The sequence below is a fragment of the Melanotaenia boesemani genome, chromosome 15, assembly GCF_017639745.1.
Source record: "Melanotaenia boesemani isolate fMelBoe1 chromosome 15, fMelBoe1.pri, whole genome shotgun sequence".
NCBI lineage: Eukaryota > Metazoa > Chordata > Actinopteri > Atheriniformes > Melanotaeniidae > Melanotaenia > Melanotaenia boesemani.
The window spans coordinates 19,973,844-20,000,524 of NC_055696.1; the positions used below are offsets into that span (position 1 = coordinate 19,973,844).

The following is a 26,681-nucleotide window of genomic DNA, read 5'->3' on the forward strand; positions in this document are numbered from 1 at the left end:
CCGCAGTGATATTCATGTGGCAGTGGATCCACTTTTGAAATCATTTTTTGTGCCAGGGATACCCAGATCCCCCAAATATGTGTAACATTTCTAATAAACTAAACCGATTAAAAATCAAATGAAATTTTAGCGAGTTATGGTGATTTTAATCGTTGATAGACCTCTGCCTCTGTTGACAAATGCAGTATGTACACACGGCTTGCCCAAGATGGCGGCTGGGTTGATGCATCTATAGCTATGACGACGCAGGAATTAAAAAAAAAAAAAAAAAAAAAGCTACGTAGCCTAGCTATAACTCAACTAGTCCAATGAGTTTGTGAATGAGCTTCACTCCTGTCTTAACCCGGTAACTACACCAATATCATTTGAATACATAAAACAGAAATCCAGTATAGACACTAACTATACAACCCAAAATACAAAAGAGCAATAGCTCACTCACTGCAGCTTCTGTTAGCAAATGTACGTTACACTGAGTGGGCGAAGCAAAGTGGGAAATTCCCGCCTCCCCGTTCAGATGGAATACACCTTAAGATATCAAGTATGTTTTTTAATCATACATATCCTGTACATATTAAATAAATAAAATTGTAAACTCACCTTTGTTTGTCTCTCTCTGCGAGCGTTGAAATGCAACACATCCGGTTCTATTCGCGCTTCTTCTTCTTCTGTATTGGCGGTTGACAAACCTGTTCGCACATTTAACTATATCTTGACCCAATCAGAGCATAGTAAATAGGTTACATGTTGAGAGATGGCTAATGAAATCTAATGACAAATGGTTGGTTGGTTGTCAAGTGAATGGCCATTCTGTTGTTTTTCAGGTTTATTGTCAGGGAGGCATTAGGCAGTCTGCAAAATAGTGACAGATTTAATTTCTCAACACACAATCGCAAAGTTGTTGTGTAATTTAGTAATAGGTAAGATAAGGACCCTCTGATTTAATTATTATCCATTCTATTCCTGTCGGTATTGGAGTATGTTGATGTTTTTATGATTTCGAATGCACTTGCTTTACACTGAAAAACTAATTTGAATTAGGAGTGGGGTGGTGGTGAGTGGGACACTAAAGGCAGAAAAACATTTTAAAAGTAAGACTTAACTATTTTTTTGTTCACACATATGAGACAGGTACGGGCAACATGAGCTTAACGACAATTGGCCCACATATGGCATGGATAGATCTGGGCCACATATACCAAATCATAATTGGGCCACATATGGCATGCCATTGTATAAACAGAGCCATCATTACCAGACCTGGCCCACATCCGGTTGACATACCACTTGCCATGTCAGCAGTTGGCCAGAAGTGCCGGCGTGATACCAGATCTGGCCCAGACTGTCATGCCTGCGCCCTCTCGGGTGCGCTCCACTTCTCTGGAGCACTGATCACTGGTCACTAACTACATCACCCACAATCCCTCAGCGTCAGACATCTTGGACACACCTGCATCAAATCCCAATCATCTGTTTCACCTGGTCATCATCCTATATGAGCCTCATTCCCTGACTATTGCATCTGTGTATTTAACTACTATAGTACTCGCTCGCTAGACTATATTAAAGTCTACATTCCACATACCTGCGCTTGTGTCCAGCTTCTCCTTGGAACCTTGACGCAGACCTGTCTGCTACCTGGGTAAAAGTTAGCAGATAGTACAGTTATATCCTCAGGTAGGAAGCTAAAAGTTAGCACACAGTACAGTTATATCCTCAGGTAGGAAGCTAAAAGTTAGCACACAGTACAGTTATATCCTCAGGTAGGAGGCTAAAAGCTAGCACACAGCACTAACAGAAGTAGAACGCACAATGCTAATACTATGAAAACAACGGCCAGTACATCATATCAACACACACAATGCATGTCTAAAATAAAGCTTGACATAATTTTAGTGTTATTTGGAGCTCACCGCTTGCTGTGTCCGTAGTTTCCATAGAGAGAAGGAACTAACCCTACTTTTAGACACAGTCTTTCTGCAAATCCATCATAATACTAGTGGAGGTTGCTGAAACACTCGTCCTTGAAGTGCTTCGTGCAAACAAAAAGGACTTTCCCCACTGATGTCGGTACATTTCCATGAACAATTCAATCCAACCAGGCACTTCGAAGGGGCTCTGATGCCAGGGGGCGATGTAAGGAATTGTGTGGGTTGATACACCCTACAACCGCACATTTTGACTTGTCCACTGGTAACTTCGGCATAACTTAACGTGGAAACCAGAATTGCTTCGAAAAAAATAATAATAAATAAATAAATAACGGATTCACAAAATTAGATACCCGGATTTCCATGACCTTATTTAGCAGACCCACAGCAAATACTGGGACATAATAGATGACGAAACGCAATAGAGAAAACTAAGACTGAAAAATATGACCCAAAAAGAATATAAAGATATACACACAGCATCAGGAGAGAATGTATTAAATGTTCTGCATTGATAAACACTAATAATGCACAAAAACATTTATTTAGGGCTAAAAAAGTGGGTTTTTCATGATATATCCCCTTTACGAGAGATGGTGCAGATTTGGACATTTAAATACAAACCATTGAAATGCAGCTGAGAGACACAGTCATGTCTAAAGGGGGTCTTCGGTGTTGTATGCATTGTGTCTTTGACTTTAAGTCCATACTGCTGGGACATTACATGCTACCACATGGCTGGCTTTATTAATTTGATGAAAGTATGCCCTAACAACCTAATCATTTAACCTTACAAAAGGGAATTGTATGGATGGTTAGCAGTAAGAAATATAGAGGCTAATAAGGACCATCATGTCTGATCTTTAATAAATACTAGCTTGTTGGTTGAGATGAATATTTCCCTCCAAAAATGTACGAGGTTATTGTGGTTACACTATTTAATCTATTGTCAAACATGACTTGATCATCACTTAAAATCAACATTAACATAATAATGCATTTAGTGACAAACGTGTATGTGTTTATTTAGTATTCACCCTCCTTAATCCGATCGCTGCTGTCTGTTCCGTAGTAGAGTATAGCAGCGCAGGTTTGTTTTGAACTATTGGAGGCTCCATGACCCACGTAACCGCTCTTACAACAAAGACAACGGATGTCGCAACTCTGAGTATATCGACGGCTCTGGGCTGCTCTCCTGTCTGTTCGAAACATGCGTTATTTGTTTTTAGCAGAGCAGCTTGCTAATTGTTTGCCTGCATTGATTATTTGACTAAAACAACAGTGCAATGAATAAAATCCAGAGTTTTCTTCAGAAATATGAGCTAATGTGGGAGCAAAGTGAGCTAGCTTATATGGACAAAGTTTAGAAGAGACAACAAGCTGATGTTCCACAACTTTCCATCAGACAAACTAACTAACCCACCTTGCCTCCGAAAGAACTGGGTGACATACTGTCCACCCCTCTGTTCTCTCTCCAGTCTTAGCTTTTTTCTTTTCTTTTTAAACTTCCCGATTTTTGAGGTATCCTGCCATCTTACCATCCATTCGCTGTCTGTCTGTTGCGCTGCTCCACAGCTGAAGGAGCAGGTGGACTGAACCATTTAAGGGAAATGTAGAGGGGGGTGGGTGTTCAGAAATGTTCCCAAAACAACGACACTTAGTGATACAAATGCATTGTAACTAAAATATTTGCGTGATTGTAAGTTTTCATTGAGTATTAGATAATTTTGTTAATATTACAATTGCACTGAGGGCCCTTCTGGGCTCCTGTCAGTCATGGGCCCCTAGAATCCTTCCCCTTTAGCCCCCCTTTTTGGTGCCCCAGCTCTGTGGGCTTGTGTACAAGCACTGTACACATGTGCTGTTCATGCTCTTCCACTCTCTGGAGGGTTTTTCATCTGCTCTGCGGGGCTCATTCTACCCTGCTGAACTCTTCTTTTTAGCTCATTAAGTTCTTTTCCTTTTTGATTAATTATTTTGTTTTGTTTATGGTATTTTGGTTGTTTTATGTTCTTTATTAGTCATTGTATTCTTCTGTTTTAGATCATTTTGTGTGCAGGTGCTGTGGAGCCCAGGCAGCATCCCCTGGCCTGGTGGTTTGGTTTGTGAGTTTTTTTCCCCCCTTTTTAGGTGAATGCTGCTGTTGGTCCCACCCCTATACTGGCCTTCTTTAAATGTTAATTTTTTTATAGGCCCTTTTGATTTAGTTTTATTTCGTTAAATAAAATTGTTTTGATAACTGGAACTGTCTCTGCCCTGTGGTGTAAATGAACCTGCGTGCCGAACCATTGCATTTGAGTTGGCACATCTTTATATATAAGGTAATATTAAATCTGCTTCCCTCATACTTATGTAATGCTATCCAATCAAAAAGAAACAGTAGCTACAATCTTTGTGCTGTGACTCAGGATGTAATTTTGCTCTCTATACCCAAAGTCAGACTTGAAATTGGAAGAAGAAGTTTTAGATATGCTGCTCCAACAGTTTGGAATTTGCTGCAGGATAAGCTTTGTCTGGGGGAACTGGTCTCCTTACATCTTTTTAAAAGTAAGTTAAGAGCATTAAATGATGAGTCTTTAGGTTGTAAATGTTTTGACTAATATTATTTTGTAACTTGAAGGGTTGATGTATGTTTGTAATTTTATATGTAATTTTTTGGGTGGTTTTGATTGATTTGTAACTTGGTTTGTTGCTGTCTTGGCCAGGAGATTCTTAATGTCAATTAAGTTTTTCCTGGTTAAATAAAATAAAATTAAATAAAAAAATAAATATGGTGGAATTCCCCTGGGTGGCATTGATATTTTCTTTCTTCACAGTATGCCCATCCCTTCATAACGCCACAAACCAGGAGCAGGTGAAGCAAATGAAACCAGGTGTGTCTCATGTAGGAACTGCTCCCTAATGGAACTGTTGTTTTATTTCTTGTTTTTTCTAATTTTATTAAACTTTATGTTGTATTTTCTACTTTTCTTTTCTAAGACATATTGTATGTTTTATGGTTGCTTCTGGCCCAGCTCGTCATGAGCTACATTTACATGGACAAATATCTGATTGGCTGACATGTTTACATGGATGCTATATAAAGCAATTCCATCAGTTGTATTTACCTTATGGACAGATTTAATACAATCGTAACACTTTTGACATGCGCAGTCCTGACTAATTAGGGAAGGTTTTCTCTTTATTTTGAACCTTTTGACCCTTGAAATGCTCAATAATCCTTAACTCTTTAGTTTTCTTACTACATTTTAAAACAGAACAGTCCTGTTCTGTTTTGCTGCCGCCATTTTTCAAGTCTTCCCTGAAACTCGTTACGTCATGTAAACCTCACATAGTTGAAGCAGGTGCAGAAACATCAACCACAGTATAAACATGCTTATTTTGTCCTGCTGACACCCCCCCCCCCCTCCCCCCCTCGGATTGAAAATTCTTTCTAGTTGAGGCCAATCGGATCACCTGACATGTTCACATATTCAGATTGGACATGTGATCAGAACAAATCCAATAAAACCAAGAACAAAACCCACAGATAATGACTGCTGCCATGTTCTTTTAAGAGAGAAGAGACCTTTTACGTAATTTTGACCTAATTGGCATATTTAAATATAAATAAATGAAACATAGCATAAATAAACACAAGTGATGGAAGAGAAACACATGTGTTCCCAAACAGAAAATATCTCTCCAACCAGAACTTAGCTGTTTTCAGTCAGCTGGCAGCCATAAGCCACCCCTTCTGTTTTAAAACTGTCTCTCACATCATTACTAAAGCTCTCCACACGAACCAGATAAATTATTACAATAATATGAAAGCATCATTCTGTGTCAGCTGGTAATGAGAGGGGTTGAGAGCCAGCGACATTTCAATAAATTGCTGTTTGTCGTTTTTCTGACTGAAGCTGTTAAACACAGATTTGTAGTTTAAAATTTGACCATCACAATTAGTAATTATTCTAAAGTGCAAATGATCACAGGTTGGTCTGTAGTGCTTCTTTATTTCTACTGTAAACAAGCAATTTTATGAAGTGAGACTGAAGGTTTCCAAGACTATTTTTTTTCTCTACTCTTCCCTACATCTGATCAAGCTGAGGCATCTGTCTTATTTCCTACTTATTTATTCAACTAGAAGGCACATTTGTCCAGAGAGGAACAAAATTGTGGGTAGGGATTAGGGCTGGGCAGATTGATCCAAATATCAATAATATCAATAGCAAGGCTAGCATCAGTATTGTTCGATAGTAGGTTTTGCTTTTAACTTATTTGCACTGTTACTTTTATTTTGTCAAAGAACTATGTCTGATAAAAGGAAATGACAGTTATATTATTTTTTGTTATTTATATTTTATATTGTTTACAAGCAAAACAGCTTAAATTTGAACTTCTCAGGTCTGCCATTCAGTTTGTTAATAACAGTACAAGGATTTGTCAAATAAAACATTTATTATCATAATCATGATCAATAATTAAAGGCAAAATCATTGAATGATTATAAAATTTTAAGCAAAAAGTATCTGTATCAAAGACACTTTCCCTGGTTTTACATGGTATCGGACCAGTATTTGCAGTATCGCACAGCCCTAGTCGGTATTCTCCAATAACTCCAATCAACCCAATTAAAAATATTAGAGGGTAATTAATTGACAAAGTTATCTCAAATAAGTTTTAATCCTTGTTTTAAAACAACCGTGTCCTAGTACACACAAACCAGCTACTGGTTCCATGAAACCAGCAAAAACTCTGCCACCCATTCTGGTCCTGGAAAGTCTAGGAAACACATAAAAACCTCTAGGAAGGGGAATTTTGTAGTTATTGGTGAGGAACATAAGGCCTCATTCACTGATATCATCTTATGAACAGATTGTGTCCTACTTACAAGATTGTGGAATTCGTGGAAATCTTTGTTTCTACAAACATTCAGGAAAAATCTTTGAAGATTTGAGATCCGAAATGTTTGGACAATGTTGGTGATTGTGTTTTCTGCTGTTCAGTTCATTAAAAAAAACAATGATATTATAGTAATGTTTTTTGTAATATTTCTTAAATTTACTTCTGTTTTTTTTTTCCAAAGTTTTTGATTATTTTAAAGCAATATACCATGTCATACCACTTTTTATATAAAAGACTTTAAGAACACCAATGCTGACCAAAGTGCTGCATATAGAATTACATCTGCAGACTGTGTCCTAACATTATTATTTGCCGGCGTCATCAGCCTTGGTAGGAGTGGATAGGTGCTGTCTCCTAATATGATGCCATCCAGTCGGTTGGTTTAGTGCTCTCTGTACAAGGCACTCTCCCTCAGGATACGAGTATCATGAACAGACCCTGGCCATTACACCACGCAGTTTGTGATGGTGAGGTCAGCGACGCCCACAAGTTTGATGTTAATACTGTGCCTCCCGTTTGAGTTAGTATACTCCCAGTACCTCTCATGAGGTGCTTGGATATGCATATGCGTGTAGTCAATAACCCCGATAGAATTAGGCATGTTCCCCAGAAGGGAAAACCTGTGTTTGGTCTGGGTAATCTGATCCTTTATTCGGGACTTCAACAAACTGATTGAGCAGACTGGCCAATGCGGTTGACATAGTTTTTACCACATCACTCACAGTTGCTTTGTGCACCTATATTGTCACCAACTACTTGGTAGAACGTCCCAGATACACAGAAGCGCAGAGCAGTGAGGACCTGTTCATCCAGCTTTAGCCCGCCTACCTTCATTAGCCAATTAGCTCACATTAGATCTGAATTAGCTCAGTTAGCTCTTAGCTACAGGCAGCTCAAAGTTTGATGGGTATCAATCATCCACCCCCACCTTCACAGTCCCTCTCTCAGCTCCACATCTGCCTATTTTTGGATTTTCCGGTAAGCACAAAACACATGATGCTGCCAAGATGACAACGGTGGGATCCTCCCAATGAGCTTCAGTTATGCTCTTTTGAAACCTAAGAGTGACGTCATGGAGACTCCATCCATCTTTTATATACAGTCTATGGTTGTAGCTCTGGTGAGGTGTCTTCCAATTGTAAATGGATGTTTATGGTTTCTGTGTGTTGTCTCACAATAAAAATCACTTAAAGTGACCCCATACCGTCTCTTCTACCTGTTGTTCTTCACATAGCTGGAAGCCCACATTGATTTACATGCTGGAAATCCGGATTTGGTGATTCTGAAAAATGGGATTCTGGATCAGGGTGATCCAATTCAATGTTGCTTTGAACAACTGGGGTAAAAGCAAGCTGGATTACATGATCCACCAGCCTGAAAAATGGGATTCCCAAATCCAGCTAGTTTTTATCTGGATTACATTTTTTAAACAACCGGCCCACTGGCATCAAGCAAAGAAAACATCTAAGGAGATGGAGAAACTACTAACACTGGGTTGAGAACTGTCAACCACATCATTAAAAACTGGAAGGATAGTGGGTAACCATCGTCTTCCAGAAAGAAAAGTGGTCCGAAAAAAATCCTGAGTGATGGTGACCACTTAGATAGAAGAAAAACAACAGTAGAACTCAGTGATGGAGCTAATCACAAGGGACCAGAGAGTTAGTCATCCATTTGAAAGTTTAAAGGAGGAAGGCATTGTCTCATTACTGATGTGATCTCACAAAGTGCTTCTATACTGGTTAATGCACAGATTATTTTTGCTTTACCAGCTCATGAGAATAGTTTTATTTACGATGCACAAGGCAGTGGGGACCATGTGTGCTGAGTCAGTTTCTGTGTTGAAGCAGGCACAGTGTACGACATGCAGGAATATTACACTTAAACAAAACTCTGGAACAGGTATACAAGACCAGAAGGCACGCATAAAGTCATTGAGCATGTCCTATGTAGTAAAGTCATCTTGAGCATATAAGCCTACCTTGATTAGGCCTGCTGCAGTCCCACAGGTGGGTGTCAGTTTGCTGGTGTTTGGACTATGGCTGTTCCTGTCAGGCCAGGTCAAAACTGGATACTTGGGTTAAGCCAAGTCCAAAGAATTGCCCAAACATCTGGAGCTGGTTTTTCAGCTGAACCCTTGGAAATGTTTGTAGTTCCACATGTAGATGGCTGAAGGCGGGGCCTCAAGCTGATCTGATTAAAACATAATTTTCATAATTTTGTGACCAGCCATAGTTGAAGGCCTTAGGAAGCTGTCTAGTTTCTGTAAAACCCTAGCTCATTTTAACCAAATCCATAGGTCTGAATTTTAGGAACATGTGTGGCAAAGGATGGGCAGAGACAAAGTATTCCCTCAGGATAAGAAAATTTATTAACAACCTAAAATAAAAAACAATCGAAACCAGTACAAGAACCAATGCCAGTGACAACAGCTAAAAAGAAAAGGCAGGGGGAGGAAGATATGGGTGGAGTCAGACCTGACCCAAACTTTGTCCCACTAAAACACGGCAACTTAAAACATGCAGTAAAAAAAGGCAGCTATAAATAAAGATAAAAATCTGCACTCCAGTGCACACTAGTTGATGAAAAGAGAATGGGGATAAACAGAAAGATAAACAGAAAGCCTGCACCACCCCACACTCAGCCCTGCCAGCTAGTGATGTCCCATGTGAGAAAGAGCCAGCTCTGAGAGCCGATGCTTTGTAGAGAATCAGAAGAGCCGGCTCCCAGTTTTTTATTTTATTTTTTTTACTTTTGCTGCACGTCGATCTCTCAGTGCTCAGCCCCAGCTCTACCCACGGCACTGCTTTGTTTGGATTGGCCCACATGGGCAGGCGGCCATCACATGTGAGGATATAAGATCATACTATAGATGGCGCTAAACTGTGACTGAGACAGCAGACAGCCATGAGTACGTGAGTGAGTGCATCGTGTCATCAAACCCTACTCACACTGGGGGGAAACTGGATCAGCCATCCAAGATGAGGCATCTTATATTTATGAATGCCAACATGCAGTGAGGATCTGCACACAGCCGTCTTCTTGGAACATTTAGGCTGAACTAATGGGGCACCTGTATTTAAGGGAAGAGACCTCTATGGGGATGGAAGACGTGACTCTTGCAGTGTCTGAAATTCCAACACCTCCAGGGCTGGGATGCAGATATGACTGCAAGGTAAACTGCTCCTGCCATGGTAGGTCAGATGGAGGGTTCAGCATCTGAATCAAGATCTCTACTGTTACAGTTCATGAATTAAACAAGGCTAAAAATAAAGTAACCAGAACATATAAGAGACCACCAAGCAGCAATGTTTAAAAATCATTTTAATTTAACCAAAGCAATAATGAAGAAGGGAGCCCAGGCTAAAAGAAACTAAAGATGGGAGCAGACAGCAAACTAACCATGCAATGGGCTGTAGGATTTGGGCTACTCCCCTAGCTCAAAGTCCAAACTAAGCTATGATAAACCAAAAAACAGAACTTGTGGTGACCCCCAACTAAAAGGCAAAAAACCCAAATAGTTTCAGCAGTGCTTGCATTGGTGGTGGCCACCTGGACGCTGTCCCCCTCATGGCTTTATAACCCCACGGGAGTCCCTCCATCTAATCACTGAAGAGGAAAATGGAACAAGTTAATAATCAAACACACAGAGAACACCCATGCTGACAGAGGCGCACATAACACAAACATACAAAACATTTGTTTGGCTACCCTATAATCCGTTTGCATTTGTTTGTAGTTGTCTCTTTGGTACGATGATGTAAGGGGTTGAGGCCAAGTGACAAAACCGACCCCATCACAGCACTGAAACAGCTCTGGTCAAAGTGCTGAATGACATTCGGTTGAATACTGATTCTGGTCAAGTATCAGTCGTGGTTCTGTTGGCTCTCAGTGCTGCGTTTGATACTGTAGATCACAGAATCCTGTTGCACAGGCTGGAAAACTGGGTTGGACTTTCTGGAGCGGTTCTTAACTGGTTCAGGTCCTATTTAGAAGGCCGGAGTTATTTTGTTACGATCGGCAGCAATGAATCCGGGCGAGTGGCCCTGACTTGTGGAGTCCCCCAGGGGTCAGTCCTTGGGCCTCTTCTGTTCAACTTGTATATGCTACCTTTGGGTCAAGTATTACAGAACTATAGCATTAATTATCAAAGTTATGCAGATGATACACAACTTTATGTGTCTCTGTCACCAGATGACTGCAGTCCAGTAGACTTATTGTGTCAGTGTCTGGAGCAAATAAACACCTGGATGAAGGAGAATTTTCTCCAATTAAATGAAAACAAAACTGAGATTATTCTGTTTGGTAGCAAAGAGAAGAGGGTCAGCATTGGCAAACACCTGGAAACTTGGGCTCTTAAAATCACTGACCAAGTTCGTAACCTTGGAGTGTTGATAGACACAGACCTGACTTTCAGCAGCCACATCAAAGCTGTCACTAAGACAGCTTTTTACCAGCTCAGAAACATCAACAGAATTAAAAGTTTAGTCTCCCAGAAAGACCAAGAAAAACTCATCCATGCATTCATCTCCAGTAGGCTGGATTACTGTAATGGTCTTTTAACAGGACTTCCTAAAAAGAACATTAAACATCTGCAGCTCATCCAGAACGCTGCTGCTAGAGTTTTAACCAGGACTAAGAGATCTGAACACATCACACCAGTTTTGAAATCTTTACACTGGCTTCCAGTCAGTCACAGAATAGATTTTAAAACCCTTCTGATTGTTTACAAATCCCAGAAGAGTTTAGGCCCAGAATACATCTGTGATATGTTCAGAGAATATAAACCTAGCAGAGCTCTTAGATCCAAAGACTCTGGTCAGCTAGTCCAGACCAGAGTCCAGACTAAACATGGAGAAGCAGCATTTAGCTGTTATGCTGCAAACAAGTGGAACAAACTGCCAGTGGAGATTAAACTTTCACCAAATGTAGACATTTTTAAATCCAGGTTAAAAACATTTCTTTTCTCATGCGCCTATGCATGAAATCTGCATGGTAACTTTTTTTTTTTAACTTATCTTGCTTTTAATCTTTTTAATGTAATTTATTATTTTATTGTGATTATGTGTTGATGCCTTTTACTATTCTAAATATCTGTAATGTCTTTGTTTTATGTAAAGCACTTTGAATTGTCCTGTACATGAAATGTGCTATACAGATAAATTGCCTTGCCTTTCCTTATTTAAAGCCTAAGCATGTCATATATTGACCCCTACCAAATAACTGGATAGCACTCTGGTCCAAGGTAGAATGACTCAGAAACCCAAGTATTCCTGAGATTGAGCAACTTCTTCACAACACTCAACCCTCAGTGGGTCATTTTGGACATTTTTGTTGGGACAAGTCAGATTGAGCCTATTTGTGTGAATGACCTAAGCAGTGTGTTGTTGGCTAGCCACATTTGCTGTCCATTGGGATATTTTGAAGTTCTTCATAAAGTTAGCTTGAACGCCTTTACCTAAATCATTTATAAAAATAGTAAATTAAATAGGAGCCCAAATAGAACCCTGGGGCCACCCCTAGTTGTCTCAAGATAATCTGATTTGCAGCCCTCCGCTTAGACACACTGTGTCCTACCTGTCAAATTGTTTTTAAACCATTTAAGAGCTTTACGGCTCTGGGGGCGGCTGTAGCTCAGGAGGAGGAGCAGTCTCAACCTCACGTTTCCTCCTGATGTGTCTATCGGGGTATTAGTGTGTGTGTGAATGGGTGAATGTGACATGTAGTGTACAGAGTTTTGACATGACTGGAAAAGTGCCATATAATTACAGTCTATTTACCACTTATGGCCAAAGCCAAGTAGGTCATGATCCACTGAATCAAATGCTTTTGAAAGGTCTACAAATCAAATGTCATTTATAGAGGATTTGTAGATAAAGGACCACAAAATGCTTTACAGAATAAAAACAATTCATGTAGATAAATAAAAAAAAAAACTTTATACACCAAAGTATAGATAAGTATAAAGTATACATACAGCAGCACAGTGCTTTCTGTCCAGGGCTACAGTAAGATCACTGGTTACAGCAGGGCTATTCAGTTCGGTCTACGGGAGCTGCAATCGAGCAGGTTTTCCATGTATCCCTTCTTCAACACAGCTGACTCAAATTAATTAGTCATTGTGCAGAACTTGATTGGCTTTCTGATCCATTGTTGTTTGCTTTGGAGACTTAAAATTAAAAATGTCATCTTCTAAATAATCCTGTCTCCAATTAGTTGGTTCTTATGTTGCATAAACATCTACATCTTGGTATTTTAAATTATTTGGTTTTCTAGAAAACTTCCTATTATCTACTGGTATATGCTGAACTGGAAAATGCTGATGTTGTCATTGCTCATTATACCCTAACCATCATAACCACCATAACCTGTGTTTCCCCATTGCTTCATCACCTTGCCACTCTTCCCACCTGCTTCTCATTCCTAATCAGCTCACCTGTTTCCTCTTTCGTCATCATCTGACCCACATTTTATACACTAGTTTCCACTGCTTACCTCTACATCCTCTGTATGCCCCTTGTTTACCCATCTGAGTAGCACTTGAAAGTTAATTTAAGCTTCTTTCTTTGGCAGCATCCTGATTTATGCAAGACTAAGTTTCCCACATGAAATATCTCCAAATAAAGACAAAATGGATACTGAGTCTAGTTTTACATCATATTACATTACAGGAATTAATTATAACCTAAATCCTGACATCTGCAGTCAAATATGGATAATTATTAAACACATCCAACCCCATGAAGCCATGAATCAGTTTCTATCACTGTCCTGCTGCTTTCTTCTTTTCTTTCTGGTGCAGTTTTTTTCAGTGTCTGTTTTTCACATAAACCGTCAAGGAATCTGAGAACTGAGCTAGATATATTTTCTTTTTATTTTATCAAGCGTTTAAACTCTGTCCTCCACCACAGATGAAAAATAAGTCTCTCTGAAATTACTTTGAGCGGCGTGATGCCATTTCATCTTCACTCTGTTTTTTTCTCGACACCAGAAGAAATTCCAGTGTTGGGATAAGAGCTGGTGTTAGAGGATGGCGCTACAGAACTAAAGTAGTAAGAAAGGAAGAAAATATTTATTTACTCATCTCACAGTTATTTCAAGATTTTTCTGATGCATCAGTGCAGGGATCACCAACTATGGACCTGTTGAACCACTGTCCTGCAGATTTTACATGTTTAGCTGCTCCTTACACCTGAGTCAAATTATTAATGGGTCATTAAGATGGTTGTGCAGAACTTGACAACAAGTTGTCATTTGGATAAAAAAAGCTGGAGGGAGTTGTGCTTCTACTACAATGAGCTGTGCAAGGCCAGAGAGCTGCACTTATCTGAAATGATTAACAGGAATGTTAACAATTCTCGCACTCTGTTTGCTATGATTGAAAAACTTACAAATCCTCCTAAACAGATAAGCCCAGAGCTCCTTTCCACTGAGAAATGCAACCAATTTGCAAACTTTTTTAGCCAAAAAATTAAAACAATTAGGCAAAATATTAATTCCACACAGTCACACAAGAAAACTGGTCTGTGTCTAAAACCCGGAAATAATTCTGATGTTATGTCGAAATTTAAAACGGTTCATTTAAAAATCCTACAAGAAACAGTTTGGCATTTGAAATCAACAACATGCACTCTGGACATGATACCATCCGACTTTTTAAAAACAGTTTTTTTTCCTCAGTAGAAAGTCATCTCCTACTGATAGTTAACAGCTCACTGGCATCAGGCATTTTTTCCAAGTCACTAAAGATAGCTGCTATTAAGCCACTCCTAAAGAAAAGGACTCTAGATGCCTCTAAATGAACAACTATAGACCTGTCTCTAACCTCTCTTTTATTTCCAAGACTATTGAAAAAGTTGTATTTCACCAGCTTAATGACTTTTTAAATGAAAGTGGAAATCTCAATAAATTTCAGTCCGGCTTTCAACCTCATCACAGCACTGAAACAGCTCTGGTCAAAGTGTTAAATGACATTAGGTTGAATACTGATTCTGGTCAAGTATCAGTCCTGGTTCTGTTGGATCTCAGTGCTGCGTTTGACACTGTAGATCACAGAATCCTGTTGCACAGGCTGGAAAACTGGGTTGGACTTTCTGGAGCGGTCCTTAACTGGTTGAGGTCCTATTTAGAAGGCCAGAGTTATTTTGTTATGATAGGCAGCCTTGAATCTGAGCGAGTGGCCATGACTTGTGGAGTCCCCCAGGGGTCAGTCCTTGGACCTCTTCTGTTCAACTTGTATATACTTCCTTTGGGTCAAGTATTACAGAAATATAGCATTAATTGCCAAAGTTATGCAGATGATACCCAACTTTATGTGTCTCTGTCACCAGATGACTGCAGTCCAATAGACTTAATGTGTCAGTGTCTGGAGCAAATAAATACCTGGATGAAGGAGAATTTTCTAAAATTAAATGAAGACAAAACTGAGATTATTCTGTTTGGTAGCAAAGAGAAGAGGGTCAGCATTGGCAAACACCTGGAGACTCTGGCTCTTAAAATCACTGACCAAGTTCGTAACCTTGGAGTGTTGATAGACACAGACCTGACTTTCAGCAGCCACATCAAAGCTGTCACTAAGAAGCTTTTTACCAGTTCAAAAACATCAACAGAATTAAAAGTTTAGTCTCCCAGAAAGACCAAGAAAAACTCATCCATGCATTCATCTCCAATAGGCTGGATTACTGTAATGGTCTTTTAACAGGACTTCCTAAAAAGAGTATTAAACATCTGCAGCTCATCCAAAACGCTGCTGCTAGAGTTTTAACCAGGACTAAGAGATCTGAACACATCACACCAGTTTTGAAATCTTTACACTGGCTTCCAGTCAGTCACAGAATAGATTTTAAAACCCTTCTGATTGTTTACAAATCCCAGAATGGTTTAGGCCCAGAATACATCTGTGATATGTTAAGAGAATATAAACCTAGCAGAGCTCTTAGATCCAAAGACTCTGGTCAGCTGGTCCAGACCAGAGTCCAGACTACACATGGAGAAGCAGCATTTAGCTGTTATGCTGCAAACAAGTGGAACAAACTGTCAGTGGAGATTAAACTTTCACCAAATGTAGACATTTTTAAATCCAGGTTAAAAACATTTCTTTTCTCATGAAATCTGCACGGTAACGTTTTTAACTTATGTTGCTTTTAATCAATTTTTTTTTTTCATTATTATTGCTTTCTGCACCCTGCTGAAATGTTTTATGTAAAGCACTTTGAATTGTCTTGTACATGAAATGTGCTATACAAATAAATTTGCCTTGCCTTGCCTTACTTGTAAATCCTTTGTCGAGAGCTAAACCCAAAATCCAACAGTTGTAAAAATGACCAAAAAGGTGTCTCAGTATCCAAATGAAAGAGAACAAAATTCTCACCGAGTCATTTATTTGGTTCATTTCACAGATAAACGCTTATGTATTTTGGGACAGAGCCTTTATCAGAGCGTCAGATGTGTCATTATTCATCTACAGGTTTTCCAAATTCAGTAAAGCAAAGAAATAGTCCAAAGGAGAGGGACAGAGTATGCGTCAGTTTAAGCTACAGATCAGTGCTGTTACTAAGTGGATTTTAAATTCTTCGCTTATTATAATACACCTTCTAAGCAGTCCAGACAACAAGCGTTGCATGGCAGATTATTCCAAAAGAGACTCGAGACTTGACTTTGACTTGCAAAAAACCTAGTTTCAGGAAAGGTCAGGGACCAGCAAGCCTTTCTGGTTTTATTTGACAAAAGTTATTGACTAGAAATTCATGTTTTTATATTTTTATATTAAGCGATGCATTGTTTACCCTTTTCAGACCAGATCTGTCGTTTTGGCATCCAGATGAGTTTGAAGATATTATTGATCTGAGTCATATCTTTACATTTTGTGTGTAGAGTTTACAGAGATTCTAAATTCTCTTTTTACATATTAAACAGACATTTTTTTTTTGACACTGTAATTCCATCTTAGATACAGTATTTGTTTCTCCTTCTTAAAAAATTGGAAGGGAATCGATAAAAAAAACAAAAAAAAACAAAAAAAAAACAGATTAATAGCCAGAATTAATATTATGGAATTGATATTAATAAAATTTTATCATTTCCCATCCCATATTTTAGCGCCTCACTTTCTCAAACACGTATTACAACAACAGTAGCTGCGGTGTCTCAAAAAGCCTTGACAACATTAATAAAAGCATGTCATCTGATAGTTCATGAAGTATTCATTCAGGCAAAGAAGTTCGTGATTTCATAAATATTGCAAACTGCATCAGGAACCACAGATATGCTTCTTCTGTGTTTAGAAGGAAGAATGGTTTTCACAGGGGGAACAGAATTTACTGCGACTCTGAAAGCAACTGAAACTGTATTAATGAGGCATGTGTATTTTAGCAGAAACTACTGTTATGCTGCCCATGGTAACCATGGTAACAAGCAACGTCAAGGAGAAAGCTGCAACTTGAGCATCTCTTTTAAAGTCTTTCTCCTTCCTGAGCTCCTTCCACCTGGGGAATGCTAGCTAGCGTGATCCTCCTTTTTGTATCGTCTGGTCACGTTGCTTTTTAAGTCCCTTTTTTTTGCTTTCTTAGCGATGGTGATACGGCTCTGTGCTGCTGCTGCATATGCATGGTCCTGGATTTTTGTGAAAAACAATTTAACAAATTTTCCAACTTGTTTATGTTCTCCTCCCGTGTCTCAGTCACTGCGTGTTGGCTCACATTGGTGCTATTTGTCCCTTGTCGGTGGCTGTAGTTTCAAGATGGCAGACCATCATGGGGCTTCCCTACCGGCTTACCCGTCATATTTATGAACAAATCTAAAATTCTTCACTTACGAGAATGTGTCAGATCATTAGTAGAGGTCTTAATTCACCAATGGTAACACATACATACACGCAGACCTGGATTGTAGCCAGTAAACAACCGAAAATCAACATACATGATGGGAATCTTCACCTGATGCATGCAGCAATTATTTCTTTATCAAAGAAAAAGTCACTTCCACTGCTTGTCACTGCCAACATAATGAAAAGTGGTACTTTATTTATAATGAAATAAAAGTTGAGAGGAACTTATGCACCTCATTGATGTGAAACTGACAAAGGTCCAAACGTTTAGAACTCCAAGCAAAAACAGACTAAAAAATAGTAACTAAACCCTTTTAGCTGCTTCCTAACTACTCCATTTGTCAGGATCACCCCTTTCTCCAAATAAAAAAATAATAAATTTTCAAGCCAGTGTTAAAGAAGAAATTATATAAAACGTTTTATTTTCCCAGGTTTAGCATCCTTAGGGTTTGAATCACTGGCTGAATCCCTGTAGATGTTTTTATTTCACAAGAGAGAAAAAATATATCAAATTTAAAAGAATAACAATAAGTTTATATATGAATAATGTTTTTCAAATCAGAGACCTGGCATCATGTGACCAAAAATACAAACAACAAAGCAGAAAATTACAAAAAGAGCTCGATGTTCACCTGGTTTTCTGGTTATTGTCTTTCACTCTACTTTCCAGATGGATTTGGCTGTAATTGTAAAACTGGCTTCACCTCAGTCTCAGAAACATGGCGGCTATGTCCCACTGAAGGTCACCGTGTGCTCTGCTCTAAGTGATAATGCTCACAGTCCTTGAGAGGATACAAGCTGTGGGAAGGGTGTTAAAAAATCAGAGCAGATAAAGGAGGAGAGGTCGTTGTAGGCAACAGACAGCTCCCCGGAGCCATGGCAACGGCAGGTTGGTACAATAGGTTGCTCAGGCACAGAAAGCAGAGAGGGATGAATGAGAGGGGAGGTGGAAATAAAGACCAAACGAGTCCTGCTGTTCATTTGTTGCTCGTCCTCCTCACTTCTGCTTCTTTTTTCCTCGTCTGCTGTTCAAAAGGTCTTTGACTCAATTAGCTTTAACACAATGAAAGAGAACACCGGTTTAAAACAGTTCAGTTTCCTCCTTTACTCAGACATTGTCTCATCAGAGTTGACGGCAGCTCTGTGAGGTACTGAGCAACCTATGTCTTTCTAGCAGCTTTTCTGTGGTAAACACTGCTTGAACTTACTAATATCCAAACTCTGATTGGATCCAGGTCTAGACTGCCGTGCTCCGACCCAGCAAAGGGAACGCCGTCGGCATGCCACAGCTGGGCTCCAAACCCCTGAGTCTGTGAACCTGCTGAAATCCCTGTATTCCCCCTTGTATTCCCCCTCTCAGCCCAAGTCCATCATGAGTCCTGGCCTCTCTGCGGGGCATCGTCGCCATGACAGAGGCAGCCTGAAGCGAGTGGGTCACTGGTGGAGTGAGGTTATTATGGTTCAGATCCATGTTGGACAGAAGATGACCTAAGGAGTCCCAGCGCTGAGACGAAGGCAGGCGAATCAGGGAGGAGTAACCCCGATTAGGGAACACAGTTGCTGTGGGAGGCTTGCTGGTCTCAGATGTGAAGACCAGAGCTGTGTCGTGGTTTTCCCTCAAAGGTGGTAGAGCGGCTCGGAGTGGGGCTGGCTTCAGGTAGGTTCCCCCTCGTGGGTCGGCCAAGACCTCGCTGTAGGGTGGAGGAGGATCCTCCATCAGGACCGCCTCTTCATAACAAGGTGGCTTCCCAGATACGTCTGTGTCTGAAAGAAAAAGGAGACCAGAAGTTTAAGGCATATCAGGAAGAAAAGTTAATCGGATTAAAGGAATCCCTCTCTTTGTTTCACGAATCATCGGTGTGTGCAGCCCAGATAGTTATATTTAATAATGTTACCCATAATAAGCATCCATAGAGCTAGCTTCTACAGCCAAGAATCAGAACGCCAGGGTCCCCGCCTTCGGCCACTGCCCAGCTCACACTGCAGCTGACTCCTCCTCCTATGGCCCCTCCCACGGTGGATGAGCCCACAGGAAGAGGTGCCACATTCAGATTGAGCCTTTCAGATTGAGAACCGACCAGGCCCCATGGCCATAAGCCCGACCACCAGGTACTCGCCTCCTTGCCCCACCTCCACACCTGGCTCCAGAGGGAGCTCCACTGACCCGCATTCAGCCAAGGGAAACTCTGAACCAATCTTGTTTCTCAACATAGGGGTCTTTTGAGCCACATTTTGTCTTGTCCCTCACCTAGAGACCTGTGACCCAACCAAGGGCATGAAGCACCTGACAACATAGCTCCTAGGATCTCTGTGACACACCACGATAAGGTGCCAGCTCAGGGAGGAGCTAAATGACGTTGCTCTGGCATCTGGTTAGGATGCCATCCAGGCTTGTCCCACTGGGAGGACACCCCTTGGAAGACCCAGAACACGCTGGCGTGACTATGTCTTTTGGCTGGCCTGGGAACACCTTGGGATCCCCCTGGATGAGCTGGAATAAGTGGACGGGGAGAGGAAGTCTGGGCTTGTGACCACACCTCGGATAAACGGAAGAGAATGGATGGATGGACTCATAATAAACAATTGTTAAGTTCCTTACACAGTAAATGACGGTAGCCCAATATTATGATAGTAGCACGGTATCATGATATTATATACAGTATTTAGAATATTCACCTCTATGGAAAACCAACGTATGTCATGTTGGAGGTTGTGGGCCAAAAAGGGGGCATGGTAGGGATAGAGTTTGTTTACAGTTCTTACTTCCTTTTGGGGAAAACTGCAGCATCCTAGCTGACTCCTGTATCCTGAACAGGATGTGGGAAGGGTGGTGACAGTCCTGTGCATGCAGATTGAAGAGCTCCTTTAATAAATGTTTTTTTCCTTTTTATTGGCCCTTGCTTATCATTTTGACAAGTTAGATACTGAGCAAATAAAACATTTCAGGATGATGATTACTGTTGAGATCTAAACTGTAATAAAAATAAACTTAGAAATTTAACCCTAATGTATTACATGTGTAAAGGCTGTAGGGTTGTTTACTTTGTGTGTGTCCAAGGCTTAAAACTTTAATTTACTGTGCTAGAAAATGAGACATTTACAAGCTTGTCCACTGATGCAAACCACAATGAGAGAAAACTGAGGACTTCCTGGAGTTTTGGTCCCTGTTATCCGAGAGTTGACACAGTTTTCAGGTCACAGCTCTAATTATCACCTGCCTGCTGGGTTACATGTGTTACTGGGCTTAGCTGCAGAAAAATCTGCCTCCTTCTGGATATTTTATACACGAGAACCAGTACATTGAACAGACATGTTCAATGAAAAAGGCACAATCAGCATGTATTTAGTCTGATCCTAGCGTTTTCAGCAAAACTAACTAAATTAAAAGTTAATTACACAGAATAACACAAACTGAAATACTGAAAAGGAGCAGAAAGAGGAACAAACTTAAGAAATCTGCCCCTTCATCACATCTACATTCGTTTTTATTATCAACCATTTGATCATATCAATGAACAATGAATCATATATATATATATATATATATATATATATATATAAAACATACAATAATAAATCATCCAACAACCAGCTTACTGGCGGTAATGCTACTAAACTAATACAGTTATTCATATTTTCTTATTGCACAGTTTTTATTGCTTTCTTAAAGACAACACCAATTTATAATGTAATGTTACTCCACAGAGTAAATGGAAAAGGTTAAACTTGAAAGCAAATTACTCAGCTGATCCAAAGAATTTTCAGTATTACTCAGATTTTTATGAGTCATTCCCACTTTGCTTTGTGGTGCCATGAAATATTCCCACAATGTGATAAAATACCACAAATCTACATTTAAATGTATTTTATAGATGTGATAATTAGTAATGAGACACTGCATGTGTCAGATGATGCAAACTGATGATTCACGGGTGTCTGAGATCTTCAATCACTGCTTTCTGAGTAATACTGAGTGTCTTTTGTGTATAAATGGCAGGAGTGACATCTAAAATCCTAGCCTCTGACATATCAGGACATTTGTTTTCTCTGCAGTTTGGACGATCAGGAGGATCACCTTAGGTATGTACACGCAACGTAGCCTCCAAGTTTTCAGGAGGAAAACACTCAGTCGGGATTATACTGCCAAATGTTTTATCTGTTTATTTATTTGTCTGGTAATAGTCTAAGACATGAATAAATATCGCTCATTTAGGATTCTGAACTGGTCCTAATCCAGTTTTTCCATTATTATTTAATATTAGTTTGTAAACATATTTAAGGCAGCGTTGATTAGCCCGGAACTCGGTTTAACTGGGCAGGAATTCAGAAAAATTTCCCACCTTCCTTTGATTTGGTTTGCTTTCACACTGCAGTTTAAAAAAAGAAAAGACCTGCACATCACAGTTACGACAGCTGCTCACTAGGGGCGATATCCCCAGAAACAAACACTGAATAAAAATAAAGTGCTTCAGTCTGGTTTCAGTTTTTTCTTTGATGTCCATATCTGATCTGGTTATTGTGAAGAAGTTAAAGGTAGGATAGGAGGGCTTTCCAGGATATTTTTTACTATATTGCTTAAAATCCCCTAAACCATAATACAGCCAATCAATTAAAAGCTCTAACACAAAAATAAAACTTTTAGTCACCTGTGGAATGGACAGGACTGAAAAAACATCATCTAATCCTTTTTTTTTAAATCATTTTAACTGACCCGTTCTAAAAGATAAAAGATTGGTTGGGGATATGTCTATCTAACTCAACTGTCATTTGTCCCTCAGCCCCTCCGTGCATGTCCCTCTTCATGCATGGATCCTGCACTTTAAACCAGTGGATTTCAAACTTTTTGAGCCACAACCCCGAAGATAAGATGCTTTGGTATTTGATGTATCAACAAGGTCATCTTGCAGCCATCCTGTAAATGTATGGCTGAAAAAATGTCGGAATCGTCATAAGGAGGATAAAGTGTTTTTTGGCGTTGTGAAAAGGCACCTTCATGCCCAACATCAGCTTCTGTCGTGGAGATGATGTCAAATTCAGATTTTTAATGTGCCATGTGTACTAACTTAATGTGTTAAAAAATTAAAGTGCTGATTTCAAAGATTTGTCTCCTCATTAATGGTTTACTTTGACAGCCCTGGTAAAAATCCCAAATTTATTAGATAAATGTAGGCTATATGCTTTTCAAAATTATCTGGTGACCCCCTAAAATTATCTCACGACTCCAAGTTTGAAAACCACTGCTGTCAGTGGCTTGGAGCACTTGTAGAGGCAACGAAGCGGGAACCAGAGCTTGGCTAGCTTACTACATCGAATTACAGTAGACATTTAAACGTGCGGGACATTATGGCAAAAAAGGTGCCAACATTGAACTGTTTTAGAGAAGGACTACTTCCAAGAAAAAAGCTCAAGGAGAGAAGCCCTCGCTTGGCACCCCTGTTTTAAAGGTTTCCATTCTTACCCCGCCTGAAATGAATGGCTCATCAGCAGGCTTTTAAAGAACTCGATGAGCAGTTCAGTTAATCAGAATCAGACGTGCTGGAGTTGGAAATGACTAAACGATGCAGGGTAGGGGTCTTCACAGACCAGAACTGAGAAACACTGCCCAAGACATGGGGCTCATTCAAACAAATAAATGATTATCAGTACAGTACAAACATTTTACTGAAAGCAAAATTAAACACTAAAAACAGGAAAGATTATCATAAGAAGCTTTTTACTTTGTCCTTTATAAAACCAGAGGTCCTGCAATTTGGAAACGTGAGACCAGATGGTGCCAAACTGCCCAGAAATGGTAATTATGGAGACCTCAGCTAGACTGTCTGGACTAAAACCGCTCTAATTTAGTCATGCTTTTCCTATCATCAGCAATACTGTTCACATATTGTACATTTACAAAAAATGCAGATGCATCATTCCAAAGATATTTAGATTAATCCTCATAGTGTTTTCTTTTTTTTTCTTCTGTTTCTTTAAGCAAGCCTCAAACATTTTTTCATTTGTGCAATGTGCCATCTTCATTTATTCTTCACCACTAACATATACACTGATATTTACATGTCAACAAAATCTAACAAGTGTTCCCATAACCGTGACTCCAAAAGTATTTGAATAGATCTTGTGGTTGCAGAGGTATACTACTCATTTCATAACAGAGGCCTAGAAACTGGACAAAGGTCTCAAAAGGTTAAAATAAGTTTAAAATGTTAGATCAAACTGGGAAGCTTGAGTTCCTGTCACAGAATGTTTCAAGTTGAAGAGCAATAAAAATACCTTTTCTTTGACACCTGCCCTGACTGAGGGAACCGTGATGGTAAGAAATAATGAATAAGTAAGAAATTACTGATTCAGAGGTACAAAATATTTATTTTTAAAAGGAGAATTTACATCACAATGTGGATTTTTTTTCCCAAAAAAGGACATGGTTGAATTGTCTGAAGTGATTTAACAGAGTTCTTCTAGGCTTGAAAAGGGTTAAAATATTCTAACAGTGCCACTAACAATGAGACTCATTGTTAATGAGACTGGATATATGAATGTTTTGACTTTGTACCTCTACTGTTTCTCTGGAAAGTTAAAGTTCTAACTGAAAGGATCAATGACCCCCATGATTAAATTCTATAGAAGAGCATAGTTTCTTACACACTGAGTACAATCAGCAAATGTAGCCGAAGATGTTTTTTTATTAACTATTAAAAATAAACTTACCAGCTCCTTTATTAGCTCCACCTGTTCGACTGCTTGTTAAGACAAATATCTAATCAGCCAATCAAATGACAGCAACTCAATAGTCATGTAGACATGGTGGTTGTTGGTCTGAGTATTTACTGGGAATTTCACACTCGACCATCTCTAGGGTTTATAGAGAATGGTCTGAAGAAGAGAAAATATCCAGTGAGCAGCAGCTGTCTGGACCAGAATGTCTTGTTGATGTCAGAGGTCAGAGGAGAATGGCCAGACTAGTTGGAGATGATAGAAAGACAACAGGAAGTCAGATCAGCACTGGTTCCAACCAAAGTCTGCAGAATATCATCTCTGAACACACAACACATCCAACCTTGAAGCAGATGGGCTACAGCAGCAGAAGACCACACCGGGTGTCTCCTGTCAGCCAAGAACAGGAAACTGAGGCTACAATTCACACAGACTCACCAACACTGGACAATAGAAGATGGAGAAATGTTGCTGGTCTGATGAGTCTCCATTTCAGCTCCACATTCAGATGCTAGGCTCAGAATCTAGTGGAAACATCATGAAAACATGGATCCATCCTGCCTTGGATCAACACTGAAGGCTGCTGCTGGTGTAATGGTGTGGGGGATATTTTCTTGGTCCACTTTGGGTTCCTTAGTACCAGCGTGGCCTGGTTTAACCAGCACAGTCTATCTGAGTATTGTTGCTGACCATGTCCATCCCTTTATGACCACAGTGTAGCATCTTCTGATGGCTACTTCCAGCAGGATATTGCGCCATGTCACAAAGCTCAGATAATTTCCACCTGCTTTCTAGAACATGACAATGAGTTCACTGGACTCCAACGGCCTCAACAGCCACCAGATCTCAGCCCAGTAGAGCAGTTTTGGGATGTGGTGAAACAGGAGATTCTCATCATGGATGCAGCTTGCAAACCTGCAGCAACTGTGTGATGCTGTCATGTCAATATGGAGCAAAACCTCTGAGGGAGGTTTCCAACACCTGGTTCCATCTGTCACACCAAGAATTAAGAAAGGTCTGTAGGAAAAAGGGGTCCAACCCAGTACTAGAAGATGGACCTGGTAAAGTGTGTATATAGAACTATTTGGCTCAACTTTTTATATCTTTTTATAATATCATTACCATCTGCTGATCTCCAGAGGAAAAGTTCTTGAGGGTTTTCAGCCCTCCAGTAAACATCAGTAACCATCAGCTACTGTCTTTAAGACTTAAAGGGGAGTATTTTTAAGGAAGCAGCAGCACCTGTTCTCTGCTCACTGGATCATTCCCACCTGCAGCTCTGTTTGGCAGTTATAAAAATCTGCTCTTTAAATGTTCAGGCTGACGCTGAAATGTGGATATAATCCCAGCACAGGTTCGGTTGGGAATCACCACCTTCATGCTGAAGAGATTGTACTGGGAGTTGGAAGCAGAGAGGTTGTTTCTTTTGCAGCAGACGCAGTTTCTCGTCACTGTGGTGAAAACAAAGTGCTAATCTGTTGTGGTATTTTAGCAGCGTGTGTGTGTGTCAGCTCACGCAAGCTAGTCTGACATTTTCTCTTCGACATTTAAGCGAGAAGCAGCCGAATCTGTTGGTTTTGCTCCAGGGAAAAGAATCCGTGTGGAGGGATGCAGCAGCGGTGAAAACACGATGGGCAGAATACACGACTGCGGAGTGATAGTTCAGTGTACTGTCAGTATTAAGCAAACATTTGACTGCTGGGCTGCTGAATTTTTTGGCAAACTGAAGCCACTTTCTATTTCCAGGCTGATGAATCTGCAGATCGATATCTATTGAAATGTTGCACAAGCTCCTTACTTACAAAGACTTACAGTAGCTCATCTCGTCGGTTTTCTTGGCAGCTTTTCAGTCTTTTTAAAGCCATGCAAAAACAATAAATAAATAGAGAAAAAAAGAAAGTTTATTCCCTTCTTCTAAATAACTGCAGGAGAGACTTTTCATTCTAAATCAAGCAGATAATTACTGAGACTGATAAATACTTCCGAGAAAGAAATGGGTAAAGAAGACTTAAAAATAACCATTTTGCAATGGAAAGCTTATTAATTTCACACAGTTTTTTTTTTTAAATTTGAGCTGATAGTGAATCTGATGGCTTCAACATGTCTGGAAAAAGTTGGAACAGGAGTAACAAAAGGCTGGAAAAGTAACTGGTACAAACCAGAAACACCTGCCAGCTTTCGCTCAGGAGGAACAGTTATTGTTTACCAATCGGAAAAGTGGTGGATCAATTACAGGCTTCCCCTAACTACATGCTGAAGTTGCCTTAGGCAAGACACTGAACCCTATCATTGCCTCCCAATGTGTCAATGAATATGTGTCTTAGGTA

The 26,681-nt window shown here is 39.8% G+C and overlaps 1 protein-coding gene across 6 annotated transcripts in view; it reads right to left on the reverse strand.

Annotated features, from left to right (window-relative positions):
• Positions 1-16,715: 16,715 nt before the first annotated feature.
• Positions 16,716-26,681, reverse strand: part of LOC121654880 (proline-rich protein 7) — a 36,299-nt gene continuing 26,333 nt past the window's right edge. For 5 of the 6 annotated variants that reach the window (XM_042009234.1, XM_042009232.1, XM_042009230.1 and 2 more), the window contains exon 3: positions 16,716-19,407. In XM_042009234.1, the coding sequence (XP_041865168.1) occupies positions 18,881-19,407 (527 nt within the window). In that variant the 3' untranslated portion in view covers positions 16,716-18,880. The remainder of the gene's footprint in view (positions 19,408-26,681) is intronic. The other variant, XM_042009235.1, reaches the window with a different exon arrangement.